The sequence below is a fragment of the Aspergillus melleus genome (assembly GCF_016097325.1).
Source record: "Aspergillus melleus strain CBS 546.65 chromosome Unknown contig5, whole genome shotgun sequence".
NCBI classification, from domain to species: domain Eukaryota; kingdom Fungi; phylum Ascomycota; class Eurotiomycetes; order Eurotiales; family Aspergillaceae; genus Aspergillus; species Aspergillus melleus.
The window spans coordinates 2,559,506-2,580,985 of record NW_025763374.1 but is presented as its reverse complement, the minus strand read 5'-3'; the positions used below and the strand labels follow the sequence as shown (position 1 = coordinate 2,580,985).

Below are 21,480 nucleotides of genomic sequence, written 5' to 3'. Positions count from 1 at the left end.
TGCGCACTGTGATTTGATTTAATTGATTGCTTTGATTTGATTTTCTTATTGATTGCTGGTTTCCGTCTTATTGAATGGATTATAGACTGTTATGTTCGTGATGTTATTGATGGGTTAGGTAGTTATGATATTCTTTTGAACTGATTTTGTATATGTAGATGGCGTATATGTCTGGATTCATCCTCGTAACCAACGTAGTAGAGATGAATTATGCATGATGAACAAGTAACAATGTGTACGGAGTACTTCAGTGGACAGATTGATGAGATAGACACCTCATGCATATTACGATAAGATGCAGATCACGTGCTGATAAGCAGCCTTATCGTCTCCAAAATTTCCTCTGCTTTTTTCTCCGCAGATCCTCGAGGCCTCCGACTTGAACGGTCGCACTTGCGCAGAACACGAATTGCACGAAAAACACAAGAAAGAAGACAGAAGAGACCATGGGTGCCAGCGCAAAGAAGAAGAAGGAGAAGCAGAAGGACTTCCAGGTATGTTGGCACCGTCCATCTTTCCCATTCCCTTCCGTTCCAGGTGGAGGGAGTGATCCGCATAAGAGAGATATTGATTGATGGTTTGATGCAGAAAACGAAATTGAAGGTCGGAAAGACAAAGGCCAAACCGGAGAATTTTACAGATACGAGTTTCAAGTCGAAATGTACGTTCCCACGTTCTCGCCTCCTTGCGCTTCACCCGTCTATCCTCCCTAACAACATCACACACACACACCACCAGCACCCTCCTGGCTGACTGACTGACTCAAACAGCAATAACCCTAACCCAACAATCCCTCACGCTCACCGCGCCCACCCAATCAACACAATTCACACACTCCCTCTCCCTCCTAACCAGCAAATCCGACACCCAACGCCGCGACTCCCTCTCCCACCTCGCGACGGCCATCTCCTCGCGCCCCGTCTCGTCACCCCTCCCCGTCCCGGTCCCGTCTCTCCTCCCCTCCCTCCTCCCCCTCATCCTCGACGCAAACGCTTCCGTGCGCTCCGCACTGCTCAAACTCCTCCGCACCCTCCCAGGCAATGACATCCGCGACCACGTCTCCGCGCTCCTACCTTACATCCGCGCCGGCATGACCCATCTCGCAGCCGACGTGCGTCTCTCGACCCTCGACGTGCTAGAGTGGTTGGTCGACGTGGCTGGGGAAGAAGTCGTCAGTGCGCCTGGTGGCTGGGTGAAGTTGCTGAAGTGCTTCCTGGCGCTGTTGGGTTGGCAGACGCCCGATCCGGAGGGCAGGGAGAGGAGTAAATGGACGAGTTTGAACTCGAGAGGGAGTTTGGGGGTCGAGGCGAGGGGGTTGCCGGGGTATCCAGGTTCTGGTTCTGGTTCTGGAGGTAGCTCTGGTGGTAGCGGTAGCACGGGGGCAAAGAAGCCAGGTTCCGGATCCGGCTCGACAGGACGTGTCGATCTCGGGAAAGCCTCGAAGCAAGGCAAAGGGCTCATTCGAGGGTTGACGGTTCTCGGTGTGTTTTTGGAAGCGGGACTGGCGCCGCACTTGCGATCTGTTCCTGGGACGGAGGGTGGTCATGCAGACGACGAGGGGAACGCGGGTGCTGGTACTGGTTATGACTTCCCGGTCCTCTCGACAGTCCATCTCGTGCCTGGCTCCGCGCAGCCATACGCGTATTTGAATCTATTCGGGGCGCCCCGGGACACGGACGGCGAGATGTATGAGACGCAGGAGGATCGGCATCGTGTGTTCGTGGAGGGCGGGTTCTTGGGTTCTGTGACGGGGGGAGTCGAGGGGGCGAGACAGGAGGGAGGAGAGGTAGGGAGGGTGTCGAGTTTGATTCGGAGGGTGTTGGCTTCTTTGTAGTATATACTATTATACATTATACTCATACTCATACTTATACATTATACATGATGCAGATTGTTTTGTTTGGTTTGTTGGGATGATCTACACAGAAATCATATCAATTTACTTTACTTAGCTAGAGTTACCTATCTGCACGACACCTGCCTACCTAGCTAAACAGCGGACGGTTTATACAAACCGGTCAAATCTACATTACTATTACTATCACTATCACTATCACTATAGTAAGGTATACCTCCTTACCATATATCCATCTGCCACCTATTCATTCTTCTATTCTACATGACATATCAACTAGGTATCAGAACTCATAAAGAAAACCCACAGGAATACATACATACATGCTGCTAGTGAACTAAACTAAACTAACCTAACCTAACCTAACCTACCAAGCTATAGCGTTGAAGATATTCCAGATCCAGAAAACCCAGTAGTTATTAATTTCTTTTATGTAAAAAATTTTGTTTGCTCTGCTTGTAGTTCCCTGATAGATACCAACCTAACCAACCTATGTGGATGTGGAGGGTTGTATGTAGTATATATATAATAAAGTTAATGTAGAACAGAGAGGTTAGGCCCTAGTAGTTACTTAACTGACTATTGTGGGTGGAGAGAAGAGGTACTATACTGTACTTGCTACTGGTTCGTTCAGAAGACGGTGAGGTTCGTTCAGCGGAGAGTTGTTGCGTTGTCTTGCCTTTTGTCTGTCTGGGAAGGATGGCGGAGTAGAATGTTGGATTCCATGGTATTACCATTGCGGGTATATGTTGACCTATGTGTGTACCTGGGTTTGGATTATGGGTTTGGATTATGTAGAGGTCATGGATGGATTCAGATTCATTTCATTGGATCTGTACTGGATTCGTAACAATGTAGTACCTAACGGGTAGAGATAGAGAAAGGAAAGAAAAAAGAGAGAGTACCAAAGGCAGAAGGAATAAAAGCACATGCCGCTCGAGACGTCGACATACTCCCGGGTTCTGCGAGATGATCATTGGATCCGTCTTATCAACGACCGCATACCAACAGATGAGACGAGACCCGACGTGGCATTGAGGAATGAATCAATCGCTGATCCCTCGGTGACAAATAGATAGGTAGGTACATTGGGTGAACCTCTTGTCTTGTTCACACAGAACCCCCGACTAGCTTCTGCCTGCGAGCAACCACAAGAACTCAAATAGCAAACAATGCTATAACAAAGACAAACTCTAATGGGCTTCCTCCCCAGGCAACCTCACATCCTCCCATCCCCTCCCATCACCAACGCCCGCCAAGCTCCCCCTCCTCCGAATCCCCTTCCACTCGGTCCCATTAATCCACCCGATCTGCTGCAGTCCTCCAAAGCCCCCAATCCAATAAACCTCCGTAACCACCATCCTAGCCCAGAAGCTTGAATGCGGCGACCCGGGCCGTCCAGGCAACCAGACGCGCGCGTCGGGGTGGGTTTTCGTATAACAATCCGTCAACGCGACGCTCGTGTCGTCAGGCACAGGGACCGGGAATTCCTCGAGGTACCCGAACAGCGTAGCGCGGGGTAACCCGGCCTCGCTGGGCGGGAAACCAGGGAAGACGGGATTCGTGTCGGCCAGGTGGTCCCACCAGTCGATGGAGAGGCTGAGGTTCGAGCCGGCGGCGATGTTGCGGAAGGTGGTGGAGACGTGCAGGCCGAGGAGGGTGGGGTCGCCGTTGCCGCCGTGGGAGGTGTGCGAGGGGAGGTGCTCGTCGCAGTCGGAGATGTATTCGCGGAGGCTGACAGATTGGCCGGCGAGGGAGGCGGGCGTGTGTGATTTGCCCGGGGCGGGGGAGGGGAAGATGGTTGAGATGACGCCGGTGGTGGAGAGGGCGAGGAGCCGGCGGGCTAGCAGGGTGGAGGTGAACCATGAGGGGGCGGCTGTTGCGGCGACGGAGTCGTCGGCGTAGATGGTATCATGTTCGTGATCGCGGTGGGATGTATGTTCGAGGGATTGGGAGGATGAGGTAGACTCTGAGTCGGTGCTTAGGAATGTCTGGCCCAGGGCGCGAGGTTCGCTGCCCACTGGGGTGGCTAGCACCGGAGCAAGGGGACTCAGTAGGAGACCAAAGGTGGAGAGAAGGGCGACCGCGCGACTGCCCATCGTGTCTACAGCACGTTTTCTATAGACAGAGATAAGCTTATGATACAGAGATAGGAATATGGGGAAGAGCTGGATTGAGTATTCAGAGATGAGGTCGAAGGAAGGAGGAGTGAGGGGGAGGCACTTGACCGCAGCCGGTGACCTGATCCTCGGCTCGTCTGATCAATCTTATCTGATGGCGCTAGTCTATGTTTGGTTAGCTTTCCAGCTGTATGACTAACCAACCACCTGACTCCGATCCCGGCCGTTCCCGATACTGCCTCAGCAATCAGGCAGCCAAGTCGTGACTCATGGGGCGGCGCCACTGCGCTCTCGGAATACAAACCAGCGAATGGTCAGGCGTGGCGGTGAGTCAGAGACTGCCGGCGGTCAGGTCGATCCAGTCGCGTGAGACGTGAAAAGTCATGCGAGAGAAGAATTTGACAGTCCCGTCATTGGCGGGCGTGACCTGGTGGTTCCACAGGCAGCATTTACGGACGAAAAAGACCACGAGTTCTTGTATAGACGTAGATTTAGGTATGAGGTAATAGGTAATCGGTAATAAGTAATCCAAACAAGCCCTGCCATCCCACACACTCCGAGAGACCCAATAACAAAAATTGTAGACAAAGAAATGCAAGTATAGATAAAGATCGAACCCCTTTCGTAGACACAAGAACCACCCCAACATACATCATACAAACCAGGGCTTGAAATCAAACAAACAAAGCCCGTTGCTCCGTGCAGGCGCCGACGCAGACTCCCATCTCGAATCCTGATAGAACACCTGGGTATATACAAATGACGAAGAAAAAAAACACCGTTTTTTCCCCAATGAAAAATAAACAACCGGAGACAAAGTTCGCACAAAACTTTTTTCCTCTGGCTAGTCTGCGTCACGTATCTGCAAGTCGCGGTCCATGACCGGACAGATGATAAAGTTATGCAATAATGAAGGCTTTGTTCGTTTCCATCTTCCTAGGAAAAACACAAGAAAAGAACGTAGATCACTCAGGTCCACTGCATAAAGAGAGAATAGAAGAACATCGGGATCTAGCCCAGATATTCGGCGCGCATCGTAGGATTCAACGCGATCTTGTTCGCTTCGCTGCCGCAGCAGGCCCGTTTCATACCGACGGGTCCCGAGAGCGGTGCATACGAGTTGAGGGCCTTCAATTGCGTGGCCGTCAAAGACTGCGAACGACGCGGACCCGAGTTCAGAAACATATCGGCCATCTTCCCATCAGGGAGGACCGTTCCGTGGCGAACCGCGTTGGAATGGATCAGGTGGCGAACATGATTCTGAAGCGGGAAATCCTCGGACCCGGCGCGACCGCGCTTGCGGCCCTGATGAGGCTGGCGAGATCCGGCGCTGCCGCCGGAGAGTGCACAGAGACCCTGGGCCGCTTCGTGCGCAGAAGTGGTGTCAACCGGAGTGCCCAGCGTAAAGTTGGACAGATCGGAAAGGGGAGCGGTCGGGCCGCCGTACTTGTCCAGGGAGGAAGAGTGGTAGAGGTCACCCAGCGACGTCTCGTCGATGGGTGACGCAATAGCCAGAGGCTTCCGGTTTTCCTTGTTCGTAGACCGAAGCGCGGCCTGCACCGCCAGGCGGGGCAGGGTAACGCCCGATGCACTAGACATGGAGGACGACCGCGAAGACTGCGAGGACAGGGTGGAAACGTCCGAAACCATCGAATCCGGAGAGGACGCAGACGAGGTCGAGCGAGCCAGAGAAGACCGACGGACCATGGTCGGGTAACCATCAAATGAACCGTTGCTAGTCTTGGGGCAGAGCGGCAAGGAGGGGCGCTGGTCGAGAGTCGACCGCGCCATGCACATGTTCTGCACCTGAGACATGGCGGAACAGATGTACCGTCGGTGGGGAGGGTAGGAGCCAGCACTCGCTGCAGGAGTGGTGGCCATGCTCGACTGGGGGGTCATCTGCGGGGTCGGCAGCATAGGTGGCCGCGGAATCGAGGGCAGGGACGGGTTGAACGAGTCCACCGCCGTGGGATGAGTCGTCCGAGACTCGGGGATCCGCTCGGACAACGAGGGCAGGACGCAGGGTTCGCCCGCGGGGTAGGCCGAGGGGTAGGACGGGTATGCTCCTCTCGCCGTCGACGAGCTACGAGGAGACGGCGAGTCCGCCATAGAGCGGACATCGTAGCCCTCCAAGCTTGCCGGCGGGGTCATCGGAGCCACGTCCACTTCTTCCAGGTCGGGCGTCAGTCTCGGGATCACCGAGCGCCAAGAGTAGCCTTCCAGAGCCATCGCGCCGGCTCCGGGGGTGTACTTCAAAACGATGTCGGTCCATCGCTGGAAGGTGGCCTCGGTGATGTGGAGTTTCCAGTCAACGGCCTGCAAGAACATCAACTCGTTCTGGTTGATCTCGAGGGTGTTGAGACCGGAAATCTTGCTCCAGGCGCGGGCCGAATAGTTTCGGTCCTGCAGGTACTTGGAGGCCAGGATCAAAGCCGCAAGAAACATGCGTCGGCCACATTGCATGGCTCGGCAGGCAGGTTTACCGCGAGTCTGATCCTGCGTCAGATCATGACTAGGCACGTGCGGCTTGATCTTGATCAGATAATACAGAGCAACCTGCAACGTACTGTAGCTGGTCCGAGACCTGCGAAGCGTCTCTTGGATGAAGGTGCGAAGAGGCAAAACCCCCTTGCACCCCGTCGTCGAGTCACTCCGAAGAGAGACGGCCGATAAGGGCCAGATGATCTCAACGATTTGCGAAGCGGTGTCTTTTTGTACCCAAAAAAGGAAAGAGAAAGAAAAGCTTAGCCAGACGCCCGAACGCCAACGAGATGTTTGAAAAAAAAGACTTACCGACAAGGTTGTCGACAAAGTTCACCTTCCGCTCCGACTGTCGCATGAGACACGGCGGAGGCCGCGTGGTGCCGTTGTTGCCCTGAAGGTGACTCGTGCGCCGAGGGTGCTTACGTAACTCCGGAGCCACCGGGAGGTGAGTCGGGAGGTCGGGCTGGGGCACTTTCAGATAGCAAGCAGCACGCTCCCGCGGGGCATGCAACGAGGGCAGTCCTCGGCCTGCCGCCGGGTATTCTCCGTCATTCTCCCAAATCACATCCACCGAATTCGTCGAGGTCGAGGAGATGGATCCCTGAGTGGACAAGCCATCCAGGGAGAAGACCGACGAGGACGAAGAGGAAGCGGAAGAGGAGACGGACGAAGAAGTATAAGGGTGCGCATGAGACGCCGTGTATGAAAGACCAGGGTTTGGATCTTTCAAACCCAAAACGTCAATTCCTGTCATATCCGATAGGGTGTACTGTATATCCAGTCAAAGTGTGACCTATGATTGAACAAGCTTCTAAGCAAGTCAAAAGATGGTCATCCGAGAAGAGGATAGCGAGTAGATCAAAGTCGAATATGGCGAAGGGTTTGCGCGGATGTAGAAACCGTGGTAATGTTTTTTTCAAAGAACCGTTGTGCAGATAACCGTTAACGAGATACCGATAAGACAAGAAACCGTCTTTTGTTCACAGGCGACGGCAAGCCTTCGAGAAGTAGTTCGCCAGTTTATCGTATGGGGGGAGGAAGTGATAAGAATAAAAAGATAAAGCGGCGGTGGCGGAAAAGATGGAGAAGGGTTATGAGTCAAGGAAGAGTAACAAGATGATTAGGTAGATATCGGGCAAAGTAGATGAGAAAGGGGATTAGATCTAATGTTCCGATCACCCGGTGTAAAGAAGTCCAGGTGTAGATCCAGCCGAAAGAAGCGGAGTATCAGCAAGAGACACGTAGGAAGAGTATACACCGCAACGTGACTCTTTCAACTTCAGTTTCTTTCGAGAGAAGTCTAGACAACGATCTTGCCGGAGAAGCGGAGTTCTGAGGGAGCGGATTCTTCAACACAGGCGATCGGAACAAAAGATTTCGAAGCAACAGAGTACATCTTGAGGTTGGATATAAGTATGAAAGGAGGGTTAAGAGGGAGCCGCTAGAACGGCAGACCGTCTAAACAAGCAGGCAGATTTGGCGCTTGTCCAGGCAGTCAGCAGTTGTTCGACAGCTCTTCGCGGGGGGTGGCGGGCGGCGGATGACGAAGGATGAATGAATTATGAATCTAGAGGCGAAAACGAAGAGAGGAAAATAGTCAGCAACGAGGTCATCGGACAGTGGGCCTATTTTTGGGGCGGCGGCGGAAGATTTTATGACTCCCCAAGGTAGAGAGGAACGCTGCCTGGAGGGTCGGGAAACTGACTTATTATTATTTGGGGGGGAGGGAAGGGAAGAGGGCGGAGCGGTAGACTAATTCTAGTATGACTAACCGGGGGGGGCGAACCAGTCAGAGTGGGGGTGGGCAGACAAGAAGAGGATTTCTTATTCAGAGTAGAAAAGTGAAGAAGGGGAAAGGTTGAATGGCGAGATTTGGGCAAGAACAGATGTTACTCACAACGGTGGCAAGAGTGGCGGACGCCGGGACCAGTTTTTCTCAAGGGAGCAGAAGAGCGGAGAGAACAGACAGACCAGAAAAGAACAACAGTTGCAAAAATGAAATAAAAAGCACAGAAATAAACAGTAAAGGAAAGAGAACAGATGAGAAGAGAAGAGAGAACTTAGGAGCGGAGAGAAGTAGGTCGTCCTTTCATTGAAAGGGTGGACTTGGAGAGAGAAGAAGAAGAAGAAGAAGAGAACAGGAGACGAGAACGAGTCAGGATCGGGAAGTGGCCGGGAGCAGAAGGTCGATGACTCCGCGCCGTTTCCGAAGAACGCCCAACTTGGGCATGGTTCGTCGACGGAGTATATGCTATCGGTAGAGACTCATGACCTCTCTAGATTTTTCAATCTCGTCATGTAAACTCTGTTCTATTCTTTTATCTCTTCCTCTATCACTTTATGGTATCTGTTGGCAGCATATCTATAGATTGTAGATACCGATTATCGATGTTCCCGTCCTCAGGCATCCATACTCTGGAGTAGAACAGTTAACTGTGCAGAGTATGACTACCGATACTCCAGACAGTGGAGTCCTTCGTAGTAGAATTAATGATTAAATCATATCAATAATCGAAGACAAAGACAACTCCGTCATCCTCCCAAGTTCCTAACAGTCAGGCACAAAGCGCCGAAGACGGACGGGGAGTCCAGCCGCCTCCACGCCACCCTTTCGCGGCCGGAGAGGCTGTGAGTCGGTGACGCAGGCGGTGTTCTCCTTTTTGCTGCATCCTATTTTTATCATCTCAATATATAGTATGCTATAGAGTACATAATAATAGACTACACAGCCAACTCTACTCCGTACCTTATTCTGACTCTTACTCTGCAAACATCTTAGAACTTACTCCGTAGAAATCAGGAAAAGTCCCGGCATAACTCCCCCCGACCATGGCCAACTAAACTCAAGCCGGTCGCGCAGGCAGGCATAAACGGACAATTCCATGGTCGTGCAAAGACAACTGTCCTTGTGGGACCACCAGGCAACAGAGAACTCCACCCGAGTTAGTCTTACTGTCGACGACGAGACTGGCCGGGGGGGTTGGTATTTCATCAGCTAATGAGAATGATTACGAAGATCATCAGACTGGCCGAAGGTTGGTTCCTTTCATTTGTCTCCCTAATCCTTAGTCAGGGAGTATTATGAATCTTATGATCGGGGTCATCATTCTTACTCATTCTGATTGTTTGTCTTGCGGGTGTATATGCGTCGATGCGGGTCTTTCTTTGTCTACCTGCAGGATACATTCTGTCAAGTACTGGACTTACAGTAGTATTAGGGTACATATGTAATGTACATATTGTCCTGCGTGTTGTCAGTAGTGTATCTCCAACCTGAGAGTGTACTCAGTGCTAGAGTAGTAGAGATGTACTCAACTGAAGACGGATGTGACGGCAGCAACGCCGGCGCGTAGAACCCGTCCTGGCTGAGTCATAAAGAGTCACGTGCAGACAGATGCCGGGGATCCCGTGAGAGTCGGAGAGTCGGAGAGTCGGACTTGTCGGAGACAATAGCTCTAATAGATGTTTCTGTTTTCTCAATCTTAGAAATCTTCTACGTGGGATACATGATAGAGCATGTTCTTGATTACTATCTCTGTGTCCATTCTCGGACCTATTCATTTTTAGAACTAGTCTCTACAATATACTTCGGAAGACACCTAATCCCCGCCGACAAAAGGTATATATTCATAGCACCCGCCAAACCACAATCAAAACGTACAAATATCCCTACTCCAAAAACGTACCACCATTACTGCGTAGACCCTTATCATCAAAAACCCCAAACCCCAACCAAACCCAAAAACTACCCTCAAAACCAATAATATCCCCCTGCGGGGTCACGCGTGGACCAGACTGGACTCGACCGCACTGGACCGCCAACCCGGTCCGAGCTGCATGCGCCGGCAGGAATGCAAATGCAATGCAGTTTTGGGCCGGAGGGTTGGTCTTTTGTGTGAAAGAGAGAGGAATAGAATATACGAGTACTTTGTCCTTTCTCCTTTGGACAGTGTATGGTGTACTATGAATAACTATATTTTTGGTATATCTACGACTTCGTAAAGTGGCTAGCCACTAGTAAGTAACCCCATACCCCCTTCCCTCCTCTGTCACAGGTCCTGTGAAATGTAAACCAAGCCCGAAAGGCCAAGACCACAAAGCTAAAACGACCATGCATACCCCGTCCACGCAACATGCACGTTGTCTTGTCCCGTCAGTCCGACAGAACGACACCGTCTCGCCCGATCGGGCAAGCCGTGCATGGAAAGGATGCGTGCTAATGCAGGCTTCCCTTCCCGCATGCCAGCTTTGGATTGTCGTTTGCTCGTGTATGTAGTGTCTACTGTGTACTGTAGGTAGGGTTGAGGTGCTTTGTAAGGATTACTGTTAAGGTACTCGGATCCTGTCTGACTCTGGGCTTTTAACTAGACGTAGGTACGGTAGATATTGGTGGAAGTAGCTAGGTGATAAAGTTCTCGATCTACTTGTTGTAGTGGCTAAGTGACAATGAAGTTATCGGGTTGAGGTGGTGAGTTGGGGTTATGTGATTGGATTAGGATCTGCTTTAGGACCCGGGAAGGCATTAGGAAATGTGTACGGAGTATGTGTATGTCTATATGGATTTATGCAAATATACATAATCCCTTCAACTATAGTATACTATAGTCCACGCACGAGAAGAGTACAAAGAAGCAAGACCAGAACCTGAAAGTGGAGAATACCTTACTCTCAACCTCCCCCCTGTCAACGTAGGATGTCTAATCGAACCTACCTACCTACCTACCTACCTACCGGAGTATACTTATTCATACCCAACAACCCAATCCAACCCCCTGTCCAGTAGTAAACCACAACTATACCTACCCCCTACCACCTACTCCCTGCCCTAAGCAAATCTCCCTTAACCTGCTCCACAAACGCCAAAACGTCATCAAGCAGATCCTTGGGCCTTTCAAGTGCCGCAAAGTGTCCTCCCTGGATGTCATATTGATTAGCTTCTCTCTCGCCAACCCTCCTGTCTTCGTCTTCTCCACAGGACTCGACCTCCACATTGGTCTCCTGAGTAAGAGGGAATATATGTACACACCTTTTCATGATAAATGCAAAACACCAAGTTCCCCGTCGTAGCGACCCACGCTTTCGGGGCAGGGATCAACTCCCTAGGGAAGTATGAGTATCCAAATGGTTTCTGGATATACCATCTTGGGTCCATGGCGTGGAGGACCGGTGGGGGTGGGAAGGCCTGTTTATTCAAGGTCAAGGATGGTTAGTAGCTGAACAAACTCTGAAGTGAGGTCTCATAAGGGAAGATATGGGGGGATAAGAAAAGACAAGATAGGAAATGGACGATGAAGGGAGTAAGTAAATGGATGAATATAACTAGCTCACCTCTCTATACGTATAGATCGACCGCGGCAGCGTCCCTGTCAGCCAGTATAACGTCACCGACTTGAGGATCGTTTCGAGGGGAAGCGGATCCCGATCGTCTACCCAGTCGAGGAATTTCTCGCCGATCCTGTATTGAATGGTTAAGTCAGTGATGGTTCAGCGATAGTTCACTACAGTGATAGGGAAAAGCAAGAGTAGAAGCATAAGAAAGGCAATCCAACCCCAGCAGGTATGTCCCAACAAGAATCAATCAGATCAAAGCAAATCAACCAATCAATCACCATCATTGATCATGATGGCCTCAATGTATGTTGATTTAATTTGATCCGACTTGATCGACTTCAATCAACTTGTGTCTTTCATGCCATGCACGCGCAGCCGCATCACCAATCCATATCATCAACGCTCAATCAAATCGGAATCAACCTACCAAGCCAACAACGCCACCGGGTTCGTCGCAATAGCATTACCAATCGTGCTAGTGCGGGTTCCCTGCTCAACGAAATATCCCGATCCCCAGAGCGCGAACCACTGCGCACGTTGCAGATTCTGGGTCTCGGACTCCGAAAGCTCGGAGTCGGCGACGGAGGCGGGTTTTTGGACAAAGCAGGCGTTTACTGTGTCGGTTGGTGTTAGATAAGATTAGATGTATCGGGTGTATATCGTATATCGTATATTGTTATGACTGAGTGGAGTGAAGTGGCGTGAAGGGTAGGGAATGGGATGGAGAACTCACAATGCACCGCTACATAGACATAGTGCCCGCGTAAGGACGAATTAGCCATATATTCCAAATCACGCTGATGCCCACGTAGCACATCACGACCCCTCAGACTACACTCGTTCCGATATCGAGTATAGCACAGTGCGTGCTGTACAGCGCGAGTTGAAGGCACACAGGAACACAGGGACTACGGTATAGGGGCAAGGTCAAGGACAAGGACAGGAAGGACAGGACAGGACATACCCTTACAAGCCTCATAATCAACCGCCAAGATACGCGCAACCTTGGACCCGATATCACCCGCCTGTGCGACGTAGGATTCAAAACCCAAGTTGACCATAACCTGGTTGATCACCTTGGCGATGTCCTCGGTCCCGAAGTCCCTGTCTGTTGGGGGCCCTGAGGAGAACGTATATCCGGGCAGCGAGGGCACGATGAAATGATAGGGCAGGGTGGCCGGGGTGTATCGCTCCTTGATGAGGGAGAGGAGGGGGAGGAATTCGGTGAAGTTGCCTGTTGGTTTGACTGGGTTAGTACTCGTACTCATAGGTAGTGTAAGATGTAGGTATAGATGTCGACGGTGGAGGTAGAGGTAGGGTGGTCTAATCTGGTCTAGATCTCTTGAAATCTTCCGACGCGACACAGAAGTTTATACATGGATGGAAGGAGAAGGAAACTTCCCTGGCCATCCGTGAAGTAGAAGAATTGGAATCGCGTCCGGTTTCTCAGAGAACAAAGCCACCAGGTGAATGTCTAATTCGTCCACGGAGTATTTGAAATGAGGGAAACCGTTGAGGTGGTCTTCCACGGCTCTCCTGTTTCTTGTTAGTTGATCCTACCGCACTGTAAACGACGAGCACGGATCCAGAAGAGGGGAAATAAATAGCAAGATGATAACTACCAGTCAAAGGTCTTCCATGCCTCTCGAGCCCTGGTCAGCCATTCGGTCGTGACACCGTACTTCCGGTCCTGCTGCTGACTTTCGAACGTTGGAGGGGCAATCTTGGAGAGTCTGACCAGAAGCTGCAGCTCTTCGAGATCCTCGTCTGGAACGTGGATTCTGAAAGGCGAGGGAGGGATCTTTGCTCCGGAGGGGACTTGGCTGAATGGAAGGGCCATGTTGCTGGTGTTCTCGATAGTGGGGAGTATACTAGGTGAGGGGTTTCAATGGTGGAGTAAAGTAGATAAAGTAGACGTGGATGCAGGACCTGTTTCTTGTATCAGTTGGCAGTATAAATAATCATCCAGATTCGATATTGAACTAGGCAGAACTGACCAGTCTTAGGCAGAAGGCCTGAATAATAATGGCGTGTTATCTCCGTCTGAGGAGATAGTCGCTACACCGAAACAAGCTTGGGTTAGTTGGATACCAGGACTAGATTGACTCATCTGCATCCTTCCACGCCAACCTGGCTATGGCAATACTCTACGAAAATACACGCAAACTAACCTAGTCAAACAATATCAATGTTATATAAAAGAATGGGCACAAAATCAACAAACCAAGCATCTGCTTTCCAACCGGGTATATTCCATGCAAAAACATATGTCCAGGTGCATTCACACATTCGAAGAAACATCAAACCACCTCTTAACCACATAACCTATACTCATCCTCCAACAGTCCCAACGACCACTCACTCATCCTAGACAAGGCAGTAAAATCACCGTCCCCTTCCGCCCACACCCCCAATTCCACTACCACCACCACTCGCCCCCGCTACATCATGCACCACGCACAACAAATACTTCCGATCCGGCACCACCACAATCTCATGCTTCTTCGTCCGCATACGCAACAACTTCACCTCGTCGTCATCCTCTCTATCAGATCCCTCGCCGCCCTCACCATCTTCCCGTCCACCGCCGGATGAGGATACCCCGTTTAGACCTTGTTCCTGTACGCCACCCGCGCTGAAGCCCGGCTCAGCCGTCGACCTCGATCCCGCCGGCTGGTTCTCCGTCCCAGGGGGCCTCGACAGCGAGACACTCAGACCCGTCGCGCTAGCCACGAAGGCGAAGACGTGCGCGGCGAGGGCTTCGGCGTGGGAGGGTTGGTAGGGCGTCGTTGCCGTCGCCGTAGATTGAGTTGGTGGGCTAGTAGCCGTAGCTGTAGACGTAGTCGTAGCTGTAGCAGCCGTAGTCGTAGGTGCTAAAGGGGAGGCGGGATCGGCGGACGGCGAAGAAGGAGAGCCCACCGCAGGGGGTTGTGCTTGCGGTTGCGATTCCGGGCCCGGTTCCTCACTCGGCGACACTCCGGGCGCGGCCGGAGAAGAAGCGGAGGCGGAGGGAGAATTCGACACCGGTTTCGAAGCGATCAGCCCGGTGCTCTGGATGATCGAGCCGTCTTTGCGGGAGAGGATGAATGTGGATTGGACGCCCGGGCGGGAGGTCAGATGCGATAGGAGGGCGGTGACATGTTGGGGGATCTGGAAGGGCTGGTTGGGATTAGCTATAGTATTCTATGCTTTGACATTGGTTCGGAGGCGGTGGTTTTGTATCGGCAGAGCTTCTGCTAATAAGGAGAAGGTCTTACTGTTGTTGATGCTGTGGCCGCCATTTTCGAGGATGCGGGGGGATATGAAGTGGTGAGGTCTGGTGAGTGCGCCAGTGAAATGGTTGGAGATGTGATGATTTCGAAGGTAGACCAGTCGTATCTCAGGACATTGCCTAGTTGCGCACTGGAAGCTGGTCTCTGAACTGAATTGAAGCTGGCCCTATTTTGTTTGTTGATTGAAGGAGCTTCGAAGCTGGTGGTCTGGGGATGACTAAGCGATATCGTGGAGTCCTGACGATTTAGGCAGGAATCTCACCATCTAGCAAGAGTGGCATATCTAGGGGAGTTAATTTTCGTTGCTACTCATTTCATATGTTCGAACTGACGTAGGATGATTATAATCGCATTTTATTTACTATGCAAACCAAACCACAAAACACACAAACAATGGTATCTTCAACAAAACAGCAAAATGCCGCGGCACGACAAACGAACCCCAAAACAGACAACGAAGGAATGACCCATAAAGGTGTACATACAGTCACCGAGAACCCAAGGAGATTACAGTTTAACATGAAAAGAGAGATGGATGTTGACGACCAAATCAAATACCCAACGAAAACATACAGAGTATACAAAACAAAACGAACCAAAGGAAAGAACGGAAGAAAGAGTGACGGTATATTTTCAGCGAGAAAGCCTCCCAGGGAATGATTGCAAATAGAAAAAAGAATGGAATGGAATAGAGATTTCATAAAACAGAGAAAAGGCTAGTTCCGGCTGATCGGATGTCTCTCAGAACTAGATTTATCCAAGATCCAGTCGAAATCAAAGTCCTCGATCATGTCTTCCAACTCGCGCACATTGGCACTGTCGTCGGATGACCCGTAGCTGTCTCGTCGACTGGATCCGGGGCTAGCGATCCAGCTCTCCTGACGATAACAAGACTGTTCTTTGGTCTTGCTGCGTCGGGGAGGCTCATCCAAGCCGGATGAGTTCGTGGACGAGTAAGTTCGGCCGGTGCCAGATGCAGACAGCGAGGTGGTCGAGCCGCCGAGCAGAGACTCAAGATTCTCTTTGACTCCAACATCCAGAGCGGCCAGCAGCGCGGCTTGGAGGATCTTGTTCTGGCGCTCAAGGTGCGCGATGCGCCCTTCTAGGTTCATGGCATACGCGCGATGCCGACTGCTCCGTGATTCCTGAGAGTAGTAGGTGCTCTGGGAGTACTGGGACTGCGGCGATGACTTTTCAACTCCGCGGATCCTGCGGCTCCGAGGAGTAGAGGGCCCGGTGGACTCGTGTAGCAGCTTCTTCTTGGAGTGTCGTGCGCGGTGGCTGGCATGCTCGCCTAGAGAAAGAGGTGCCGGCTTCTGTCGATTCGAAGAGAGGGGACGCATCTGGTGGCCTTTATGCGAGCTTCCGCTCACGCATTCGTCCTCCGAGGAGGGAAGAGGGCTTTCGGCGCAATCTGCCGGTCTCTGCCCGATGGGCAGGTCCTCATGGATGACATCTGCGCTCTGTGCGCTACTGCTGCGACAAACGCGCGAGGTGCGGTTGGACTCGGACAGCGATGAGCGCTCGTCTCTTCCATTCGAGAGTACAGGCGAGCTGCAGGCGCGTTTACCGGCGGTGTTATTGCTGATGGGGAAATTGGATATTTGGGAGAGCAGAGGAGAAAGAGGTGGCGATTGAGAGTTGGCTTCGCTCAGACGAGAATCGATGGATTCTCTACCAGTCTTTTGTGATGATTCTGTGGATGGGCGAGAAGACCTGGACGATTGATCGTCGTTTGGTGTCTTGTCTCCGCCCTTCAGGTAAAGACGGCTGGCAGACATATCCTTCATTTTCAATGCCCGCACCCTCTCCGCTCTACTAGGCCCGGTCCTAACCAGTTCCTTAGACTCGGACTGTTTTGAAAAGGTCTTGGAAGTGCCATTCTGCATCATGGCAGCCGCGTCTTTGTTCTCTCTCGTTCCAGACTGGGCGCCACTCTCCTTGGAGCTGGCGCCAGAGACTTCTCCGGATGACCGGGAATCCGAGGTACTGGGTTTAGATTGGGGAGTCCGTTGCCCGGCAGCAGTGTTTCGTTCTCGGTCCGCATTGATACCCGCAAGAGACTCTGGCAGGAGAGGCAGCGGTCGCGTGGGCGCAGGGAGAGGGAATGCATTGATGGCACCCAGTGGCAGGGAAGCGGGACGACGATTCGTGAGCGGACGGGGAAACTTTTCATGGATGGGACTGGCTGCCGAAAGCCCGGTAAGCTTGGTAGGTAGTGCTAATGAATCGGGGCTTGAGCCACTTGAAGCATCACCAGATTCATGGGTTTTCGGGGTGCTGTTGGACAGCTTCTGGGCATCACCGCATGATTTGCCCGCGGAGGCCTTGTCATCCGGCCGCAATTCCCGACTTTCAGGAGTCACTGGGAGAGCTCTGTTTGGTGGACGACTGTTCGAGATGCGCCAGGCTCCTTTGCTCGAAACACGCGGGGGCATAGGGTCAGGGAAAAGTTTGAGCGTGTGTGCAGGGGTCTGTGAAGACGCCGATGTGTTGGACGAAGTTGAATTACGCGCTGACTTGTTTCCAGCGTCTTTGGATTCGGCTGGCTTGGGTTCATGCGCTTTCTCAGTGCTTGGCTGCTCACAGTTAGTCTTTAGCTTTGGCACGATGCATTGAAACCTACCTGGTGACTGTCATCCAGAGTTGCAGACAAACCGGAGCCAGTAGCCAACTCTGGGTTCGGAGTCTCGGGAGGAGCGTCCGTCCTATCTTTTCGAAAACCAGTCTCCTGTACCTTGCTCTGCAAGCCGGAAGCACCAGCATTGCTCGGTATAGGAACACAAACATAGTCATCGCCTGCAATACTGCTCGGCTGAGTAGGCGGCTGATAAGGCGGAGGGTTCCCATCCTCGAAATGAGAAAGCGAGACCGAAGCCCCAACCAGCGACGTCAGATCTCTGATATCAATCGACGACATCCGACTATCCTTCGTCTCGCGTGTATCCAATCTCTGCAACGGATCATCCAGCCACGGCTGTCCAATGCGTTCCACATCCCGTCGTGAACTCGACATGAAGCTCAAATTCGAGCTCGACACAGTCGAGTCCAGACTCTGTTTCGCCTCGGATCTTTTCGGTTTAGGCGGCGGCAGAAACCCCGCTTGCTGCAGCGCCATCAATTGACGAGACGCCTCCTCGGCTTTGACCTTGGGGTCTACTGGCTTTTTCTGGCGCTGAGCAAGCTGCCGTAAGCGCCGGTGGCCCGCCTTCAGGAAATCGCGGGCCCCCGAGCCTTGGGCACTGCCGCTGGGAGAGGCATTCTGTGCCTGGAACAGTTGTACCAGCTCGGGGACGGTTTCACTTCTGGCTTGGCTCGCGGGCGTTTCGGGGCGCTGGGGGTCTCCGGTCGTGAGGGCGGACATGCTGCGGTGTCCTCGCCTGGACAGCTGCGAGCTCGGTCGACAGGTGGGAACGATTGGACTGGGGGCGACTAGGTTCTCATGCAACTCGTTCCGATGCTGCATAAGTGGGCTGAGCTGGACCGGTCGGATTTCAAACAGACCCGTGGTAGATACGAGAGGTCCGCATCGACAGCGGTGAGAGAGAGGAGAGCGTCGAAGGCGTGCGGTATGTATAAGGGGGAGAAAGAAAGGGCAAGCGAGGGAGGCGAAAGGAGGACCGTAATCCCTTTATACTTTTTGCGACACGATAGGGTTATTTTTGAGGTCAACAGATGTCATCAAGTAAGTCAGGCAAGAGGGCAATGTAGGCAAGCTAAGAAGTAAGCAGCAGACGAGACAAGCAAACCAAAGAGAAGAAACGAATGCAATGTCTCATGTATGTACAGGAACTCAAAGGGATGTCGCCGCTGCGGGAACTGGATGGAAAAAGAAAACTTCAAGAAGAACAGAGTAGGGGAAGCAAAGGAACTGTCGAGTTTAAGAAGAAAGACATCGATTCTCGACCTGTCACGCTACTAGATAACTGGGTGCATCCATCCCGGGCGTGACAAACCGAAAGAATGCAGAGCAGATGCATCGCCGAATGAAGAGCGGACCTCGTTCTCGATAATTCAAGAGATAGAGTTAGATCTAAGTAGTGCTATGCCACCATGCTAGGATTCATCGGCCACCAAGGGCCAAGAGAGGATAAAAATTCTCCAACAGGGAGATGGCGGCAAGGAAGGCTAGTTGGATAGACCCTTCGTAGCCGAAAAGGGGATGGAACGACAGAGGGAGAAAATAAAAACGAAAAAGTAAAAGGTCCAATAATGATAATAGAAGAAAAAAAATTCTCGAAAGAAAAGAAAGAAACGTTGAGAGCGAAGACGATCCCGTCCGTGCCAGCAGTTCGATCGGGATTCAAGATGCCACAAATGACAGACTGGCGGGCTCCATCCAGCTGGGAGAGACTATTTGATCGGAAAGATGGGTCCCCCTGTCATGGCTGCAGTAGTCCTTTTTTTTCCCTTTCGTTCTGCGTCCACCCAGGCCGTCCATTCCCAATTGGAGCTATTGTTTTTTTCTGTCTTTCTATTCTGTAGTTAGTTGGTTCTGGATTCGACGATATCGCTCAATAACTTCCAGGATGAACAAAGGGAAGCTTGGCTCCGTCCAGAATAAGGGAAACCCAGATCGGCATTTGTTAGGAGCTTGTGTGACGTCGTGCTGGATCCATTTCAGCTCCTATTAGGCTATTTCAGGTACAAGGGGACCCTCGAAGAACCGTTACACGCAAGGGATGGGATCATGGGCAGAGGAGACCCGATCATCAGAGTCTGGTCGAAGGACCCATCCGGAGGGTTCGAGATGGGGTGATCAAAAACGAATGAGTTCATCCCCTTACGAGAGAGAGCGGCAATGACGCAGAAGATGTGAGCTATCAACTCTGGCTCTGATCAGACGGACAGTCAGTGGCACGGAGGGCACGTAAGTCCGTTGACCAAAGTAAGGACCAGCGGCCACGGAGGGTGGAGCGGGAGAAGAGAAAAGCATAGGAAAAGAACAGAAAAGCAAACCTACACGACTAGTGGCAAGGGGAGCGATGCAGGCGCGACAATCATTCCAATGTGATAGATGCGATGGATGGGATGGAAGGAAGACGACGAGTCACAAAGCGAGCCTTACCGCCGCCTCTCGCCATTATTTGCCCTAATTCTTCCCCGATTCGGTGGCCCGGAGGATAAAGAAGACCAGATTCGAATCATAGCCATTTCGTCCAACTTAATTAGTATTATTCACTACTCGTTAGTATTAAAACCTAATTAGTAGACCTAACCTCAAGAACCAGTATCTAGATATCCTGTAGTCTGCACTCCATTATGTAGACACCCACGATTCTATACGTAGCATACACAAAAAGCAGGGAGAGACCCCGTGTTCTCCTACTCCATGCCCATGCCCCTTTCCTGTCACAATCCCCTGAAATCCTCGTGTCAGGACTCTGCCTGGTGCAGCATCACCACGCGCCCAAGGGATCTCAGGCAAGGAACGGCACGAAGGAAGTGCAGGGAGCGAGAACTACTGTAGAAGGGGATTGCCGATATCCACATACAGAATAAAACTAGATTGAATTAAAATAGAATAGAAAAGAGCAATAACTACCAAACTGTAACTACTCGCCTCATAGTCAAACTAGAATAGAAAATAAAACAAAATGAAGAAAAAGGAGACGACACTCCTCCAACCAGTCCAGGTCCACATCCTCCCCTTTCCCCCTTGCAGAGGACAGAGGAAAAGAACACAGATAACAGAATGCAGTAGAGAAGCCAAAAGACACAGACAAAGCTTGCAGACAGAGAACGAACGAACGAAAGAAAGCAGTTCGCGCAAATCCTCAAAAAAAAGAGGGATTTACCCTGTCGTACGCGGCTATCCCCAGTTCTCACATCCACCCACATCCCACCCCCCACACGCATATGTACAGTAAGTGGACACCCGTCTCCATCCCACACATCATGTCTCTGTCGTTCATGCAGAGTTCGAACCCATCAGAAACGATGATTTGATTATCTCCGACTCCATGCGTGTAACCGTTCTGAAGAAAGGTTTCGATCCGCCAATCGATCGTGGCCGGGAAGCTACATCGGCCGCGGCAATCGGCATGACAGGTCTTAGATCTGCCCATGTTGAGTGATCTATCGTCCAATGGAACTTGGTGAGCTGGATCTTATCAGAATCTAGCTATTTGCGTTTTATTTTGACTGACTGACTGACTGTTTAGGTTCTGCTTTTCCGTGAGGGCTTGGTTTGACAGGACATGACATGACAGAGCCCCATGATGGATTGGTTGACTGATTGACAGGTTTCGATGTCTGTGCGACCCATCATGAAACTATATCCTACTACATACATAGCAGCTGCACAGTGTACATCCATCCCAGTGGAATAATAGACGGATCCCTTCCTCTCTCCTTTTCCTTACCAGGGTTCCCCAGTGTAGTGTAGGTTGTAAGGCAGACAATAACCACCAAGTAG

General features: G+C 51.5%; 8 protein-coding genes across 8 annotated transcripts; 1 reads left to right on the top strand and 7 right to left on the bottom strand.

Annotated features, from left to right (window-relative positions):
* Positions 1-446: 446 nt before the first annotated feature.
* Positions 447-1,834, top strand: IPI1 (IPI1/TEX10 family protein; the record flags this gene model as incomplete). Its single annotated transcript, XM_046091029.1, has 3 exons — positions 447-494; positions 589-661; positions 771-1,834. The coding sequence occupies 3 exons, from the start codon at positions 447-449 to the stop codon at positions 1,832-1,834; spliced, it is 1,185 nt and encodes a 394-aa protein (XP_045947005.1).
* Positions 1,835-3,048: 1,214 nt separating this feature from the next.
* LDX57_009302 (uncharacterized protein) lies at positions 3,049-3,954 on the bottom strand (the record flags this gene model as incomplete). Its single annotated transcript, XM_046091028.1, has 1 exon — positions 3,049-3,954. The coding sequence occupies one exon, from the start codon at positions 3,952-3,954 to the stop codon at positions 3,049-3,051; it is 906 nt and encodes a 301-aa protein (XP_045947004.1).
* Positions 3,955-4,986: 1,032 nt separating this feature from the next.
* On the bottom strand, positions 4,987-6,438 carry PCL5_2 (cyclin family protein; the record flags this gene model as incomplete). Its single annotated transcript, XM_046091027.1, has 1 exon — positions 4,987-6,438. One exon carries the CDS (start codon positions 6,436-6,438, stop codon positions 4,987-4,989), a length of 1,452 nt encoding a protein of 483 aa, XP_045947003.1.
* A 223-nt stretch (positions 6,439-6,661) lies between these two features.
* Positions 6,662-7,213, bottom strand: PCL5_1 (PHO85 cyclin-5; the record flags this gene model as incomplete). Its single annotated transcript, XM_046091026.1, has 1 exon — positions 6,662-7,213. The coding sequence occupies one exon, from the start codon at positions 7,211-7,213 to the stop codon at positions 6,662-6,664; it is 552 nt and encodes a 183-aa protein (XP_045947002.1).
* Positions 7,214-11,265: 4,052 nt separating this feature from the next.
* LDX57_009299 (uncharacterized protein) lies at positions 11,266-13,884 on the bottom strand (the record flags this gene model as incomplete). The annotated part of the gene is made up of 6 exons (XM_046091025.1): positions 13,720-13,884; positions 12,755-13,024; positions 12,218-12,404; positions 11,788-11,914; positions 11,486-11,641; positions 11,266-11,373 (listed from the first exon to the last, which is right to left on the bottom strand). The coding sequence occupies exons 2-6, from the start codon at positions 12,849-12,851 to the stop codon at positions 11,266-11,268; spliced, it is 675 nt and encodes a 224-aa protein (XP_045947001.1). The 5' UTR covers positions 12,852-13,024; positions 13,720-13,884.
* On the bottom strand, positions 13,409-13,630 carry LDX57_009298 (uncharacterized protein; the record flags this gene model as incomplete). The annotated part of the gene is made up of 1 exon (XM_046091024.1): positions 13,409-13,630. One exon carries the CDS (start codon positions 13,628-13,630, stop codon positions 13,409-13,411), a length of 222 nt encoding a protein of 73 aa, XP_045947000.1.
* A 291-nt stretch (positions 13,885-14,175) lies between the features above and the next one.
* Positions 14,176-15,071, bottom strand: LDX57_009297 (uncharacterized protein; the record flags this gene model as incomplete). Its single annotated transcript, XM_046091023.1, has 2 exons — positions 14,176-14,949; positions 15,048-15,071. 2 exons carry the CDS (start codon positions 15,069-15,071, stop codon positions 14,176-14,178), a joined length of 798 nt encoding a protein of 265 aa, XP_045946999.1.
* A 329-nt stretch (positions 15,072-15,400) lies between these two features.
* LDX57_009296 (uncharacterized protein) lies at positions 15,401-20,288 on the bottom strand. The gene is made up of 3 exons (XM_046091022.1): positions 20,026-20,288; positions 17,689-19,897; positions 15,401-17,641 (listed from the first exon to the last, which is right to left on the bottom strand). Exons 2-3 carry the CDS (start codon positions 18,526-18,528, stop codon positions 15,779-15,781), a joined length of 2,703 nt encoding a protein of 900 aa, XP_045946998.1. The 5' UTR covers positions 18,529-19,897; positions 20,026-20,288; the 3' UTR covers positions 15,401-15,778.
* Between the last annotated feature and the right edge of the window lie 1,192 nt (positions 20,289-21,480).

Excerpts from the sequence above, each read along its gene's own strand:
- LDX57_009296 (XM_046091022.1), bottom strand. The coding sequence starts at position 18,528 with ATGCAGCATCGGAACGAGTTGCATGAGAACCTAGTCGCCCCCAGTCCA. Across the intron at positions 17,642-17,688 it reads CTCTGGATGACAGTCACCAG|CCAAGCACTGAGAAAGCGCA; the intron begins GTAGGTTTCAAT and ends AACTGTGAGCAG.